The following is a 5,000-nucleotide window of genomic DNA, read 5'->3' as shown; positions in this document are numbered from 1 at the left end:
ATTCGCTACTGCGACTTCAACTTGACTACTCAACCCCCAAAGGCTCTTTTAAGAGCCAACCACCTAGCTCTCCAAAAGCGCAAAGTACCTTTCTATGACCGCAATACATTGAGTGGGTGTATACACAACTATTTCGACATTCTGTGCCCACATGAGGCCTTGCATGAACAACAACACCTACTTGGCCTCATTTGCCATAGCAGGCTAGCATTAGATGATACGTGCCTATAAGCTGTCACTCTTGACTTTGGCGACTATTATTGCGCGTAAAGGGCCGGCGGCGTCCTATTGCGCGCGCACCGGGAGTTTGAGTTTTGGAGAGGCCGGGCCTCCCGTCCAATGGCCAACGGAGGAGGCCTGCGAAACGGGCCAATCGGGGTGGTGGGGAGATGGTGTCCAATCAGCAGGCGCCACTGCCGGCTTTATAAACTTCACATAGGCATTTCGAGGCTATACTCCCGACTGTCAGAGCAGCGCCATGGCCAGAACCAAGCAAACCGCTCGCAAATCCACCGGTGGCAAAGCCCCCAGGAAGCAGCTCGCCACTAAGGCTGCTCGCAAGAGTGCCCCGGCCACCGGCGGTGTGAAGAAGCCTCACCGTTACAGGCCCGGCACCGTGGCTCTGAGAGAGATCCGTCGTTACCAGAAGTCCACTGAGCTACTCATCCGCAAGCTGCCCTTCCAGCGCCTGGTGCGAGAAATCGCCCAGGACTTCAAGACCGACCTGCGCTTCCAGAGCTCCGCCGTGATGGCCCTACAGGAGGCTAGCGAGGCTTACCTGGTCGGCCTGTTCGAGGACACCAACCTGTGCGCCATCCACGCCAAGCGGGTGACCATCATGCCCAAGGACATCCAGCTGGCCCGCCGTATTCGCGGAGAGCGCGCATAAATGAGGATGACCTGAACTCGAATATCCCCCAAAGGCTCTTTTAAGAGCCACCTCCATATTTCCATCAAAAAGGCACAATTGTTCCATGTATACACGCACCTCTACATTAGCCACCATGTATGTTGTTCACTAACACGTCTAAAAGCTACGTATTGCACCTTTTTAGTTGCCTGAAGTCTAGCTTCAATGTTTGTGTGTGTGTATATACACAACCATCTGGCATCATCCACTTCCTTTGAACTATATAGTAACACAGTAAAATGCTTTACAAAGGAGGGGAAAAAGAAACGAGTGATAATATAGGCCGAATAGTAACAAGAATTGTGTTCAGATGAATAATTGACACTATTAGTTGTGTGTAATAATAGCCTTGCATGCAGTCCAGAAAAAACATTGCATGCCAACTTACTTTGAAAGTCCCATGTTGCAGTGCTGCTGAGAGACTCATGCAGAGGCCCAAACTTTACAATGGAGCACGGAGGCCATCTTGTGGTTAAATGTGGGTACTGCACCTCATGGTGAGTCCCTTTCAGCATTTGCTCTTTAGGCCAGCGTTTCCCAAACGCGGTCCTGGGGTCCACAAGGGGTGCGCGTTTTGCGTTTTGCCCTAGCACTCCACAACTGATTCTAATACTCCCAGCTTGATGATGATGAGTTGATTATTTGAATCAGCTGTGTAGTGCTAGGGCAAAAACTCCCAAAATGTGGCCCGAGTTTGGGAAACCCTGCTTTAGGCTAATACTAGCCTATTAGGATGACTTGGTTCGATCGCTTTAATGGCAACTGCTGAACTCTGGTTTCACTAATTACTTGTCCCAGGTCACCATTATGAATCCAATAGCAAAACAAATGTTTCAAAATAGCTCAATAGTGAAAAAAGGCCAGGAAATGATGGGTTCTCAGCAATATTTCACCAACAACCAATCACTATTCACGCATAGACATTAGGATCATCAACAAATATTCCTAAGTCATACTACAAAAGGGTTGTAACGAAATGGATTTGTCTGTTCAATGCAAGTTCAACGTCAAAGAAAAAGTGCATCACCACAACAAACGTGTCTTTAGATACACTGTAAAAAATGACTTTGTGGAATGTACTCAAGCTATTACAGTCAACAAAAGCACACGTCATATTGTTGAGTAGATCTTTTTGCTTGTTTTTATGAGTAGATAAGCTTGAGTAAGTTGAGTTGATGTGGTCCAATACATTGAGTAAAGATGATAGAGACGTAAAAAGGATTATATTACGTTGATTCGACTCAAATAGACATTGTGTTATTTTACCTGAATGATTCATCCTATTATGTATTTAGACCAACTTACTTTGGATTCACTCAATCACATCCCTTAAGAGAAAAGGTATCCGGACACCGGGAATCCATTTATTTAAACATCAACGGTTTGCAAAACATCTGTTATTATGAGTTGACAAATTACGTAATTGCAATCAACACTGCAGGTAAATCATGATTGCTGCAGGTAGGCAACACCGTAGAAATAGGAACTACAACACTAACAACAAGTGACATTTACTCCTGATGTACTGACTGACCTGTTGCAACCTCTACAACCACTGTGCTTATTATTTGACCCTGCTGGTCATCTATGAACGTTTGAACATCTTGGAGAAAAATGTGTGAAACCACTGCCTATATGAGGAGCTGTCGTTGTTTGTTTTATTACCACATACTTATGGAAATTGCACCGGTTGAGAGATGATGGCTCTCTTGTGCCTACGGTGAAGGGTACTTCTGATCCAGCAGGTGGTGCTAAGATCCCTCCCTATATGACTTGAATGATGAGTTGATTTATTCCTTATAGCTCCTAATGATTTTAAGGCCAGTGTTGGCAAACATTACTTGTGCTCCAGCAGGTGGCCATGACATCCCTCCCTATATGACTTGACTGACCAGTTAGTTGATGGACTCCTTATAGCTCCTAAATTTAATGATTTTAAGGCCAGTGTTGGCAAACATGACTTCTGCTCCAGCAGGTGGCCATGAAATCCCCCCCTATATGACTTGACTGACCAGGTAGTTGATGGACTCCTTATAGCTCTTAATGATCTCAAGTGTCTGTGTTTTTATGTGGTTAGGAGTTTTGCTCACTGCGTGTCCCCCTTCCATTTCAGTGTTTCCCAACTCCAGCGGTAGAGTAGGCTACCCCCAACAGGACCCATTTTTCTTGTAGGCCTGGACAGCCACAGCTGATTGAACAACCTGTCACCTAAATTACCAAGTCCTCAATGAGTAGAATCAGGTGCAACAACAACAACAACAACAACAACAACAACAACAATATGAGGAGAGGGACACAGTGTACTAGCTGATCTCCCAGTTGTCACAGTTTGGCCTTGTGTTCCACATAGCCTATATCAGTATTTGAGTATGTTTCCCGCGCACGTTAGTTGCTTTCACGTCATCTTTGAAATCGCTCCTCCCTAGTCCCCTAGAACGAGCGCCCTCCCCTTTGCAACGCCTCCGAACATATAACAGAGGCGCGCTTTCTGTGCCGCCGGCCTCAATCAGGTCGACCAAACGCAGATAATAGCGCACCGCGCACCGGCGCTGAAATCATTCATTCACTTGAACTCAACTAGCGAACACACCATGTCCGGAAGAGGCAAAGGCGGCAAGGGACTCGGAAAAGGAGGCGCCAAGCGTCACCGCAAAGTTCTCCGCGATAACATCCAGGGAATCACCAAACCCGCTATCCGCCGTCTGGCTCGCCGCGGCGGCGTGAAGCGTATTTCCGGTCTGATCTACGAGGAGACCCGCGGTGTCCTGAAGGTGTTCCTGGAGAACGTGATCCGTGACGCAGTCACCTACACCGAGCACGCCAAGAGGAAGACCGTTACCGCCATGGACGTGGTCTACGCTCTGAAACGTCAGGGACGCACCCTGTACGGTTTCGGCGGTTAAACCCACTCTCTTCGGAACCTCAACACCCCGACTCGAACCCAAAGGCTCTTTTAAGAGCCACCCACATCCGCTTAAAATGGGCCCATTCCATGTAGTGTTATATATAACAACAAATGTTTAGTATGCAATTTAGTAAGAAAGTATGAGCCACTTCGAGTGGACAGGGAGTATTAATTAGAGGATTCTAATGTCCCGTCCACTTTTAGCGCACAGAGGGAGGCCTATATCTGACAGTGGCAAAGTGTAAGAACGTTATTATTTTGGGTCAAGCAATAGTGGAATTTGGACAACATAAAGCCACCACGAGTCGGTAGACGTGGCTCGAAAAGAGGGGGACAGCGCGCACACACACACACACACAGTCCAAAATGGGAGCCCTATGTCTGACGGTGCCAAAGTGGGCAATTCTATCACCAGCATTATTTGGCACAACAATCGTGCCATTTGGACACCTATTAAAGCCCCCCTTTTGAAACACACAATTCCCCATCGGTCACAGAGCATAGGCTATAGAGAGGAGGGAGGGAGGGAGGGAGGGAGGGAGGGAGGGAGGGAGGGAGGGAGGGAGGGAGGGAGGGAGCAAGCAAGCAGGGGAGTGTCTACGGCCGCTGACTTTGCTTAGCTTCCTCTTCATAAGACGGGTAAGCGCCCTTCACCCCCTCATTCGTTTCTGAGAAGCAACGAGACATCATCATGCCCGAGCCAGCAAAGTCAGCGCCCAAGAAGGGCTCCAAGAAAGCCGTCACCAAGACCGCAGGGAAGGGCGGCAAGAAGCGCAGAAAGTCCAGGAAGGAGAGTTACGCCATCTACGTGTACAAAGTCCTGAAGCAGGTCCACCCCGACACCGGCATCTCCTCCAAGGCCATGGGAATCATGAACTCCTTCGTGAACGACATCTTCGAGCGTATCGCCGGAGAGTCCTCTCGCCTGGCCCACTACAACAAGCGTTCTACCATCACCTCCAGGGAGATCCAGACCGCGGTGCGCCTGCTGCTCCCCGGTGAACTTGCCAAACACGCCGTGTCCGAGGGCACCAAGGCCGTAACCAAGTACACCAGCTCCAAGTAAACAGCGCATTTGGACTGCTCTACTAACCCAAAGGCTCTTTTAAGAGCCACCCACTCTGTCAGTAAAAAAAGCAATTCCATCGCCACCGAATGAATGCGTAGGTAGGCTGCGTTACATTG

General features: G+C 48.5%; 1 protein-coding gene across 1 annotated transcript; it reads left to right on the top strand.

Moving 5' to 3' along the window:
- Positions 1–4,506: 4,506 nt before the first annotated feature.
- On the top strand, positions 4,507–4,881 carry LOC311113575 (histone H2B; the record flags this gene model as incomplete). Its single annotated transcript, XM_084156822.1, has 1 exon — positions 4,507–4,881. The coding sequence occupies one exon, from the start codon at positions 4,507–4,509 to the stop codon at positions 4,879–4,881; it is 375 nt and encodes a 124-aa protein (XP_084012948.1).
- Between the last annotated feature and the right edge of the window lie 119 nt (positions 4,882–5,000).

The sequence above is a fragment of the Coregonus lavaretus genome, assembly GCF_964263955.1.
Source record: "Coregonus lavaretus genome assembly, chromosome: 40".
Lineage (NCBI taxonomy): Eukaryota > Metazoa > Chordata > Actinopteri > Salmoniformes > Salmonidae > Coregonus > Coregonus lavaretus.
This window is presented reverse-complemented; position numbering and strand designations above follow the sequence as displayed.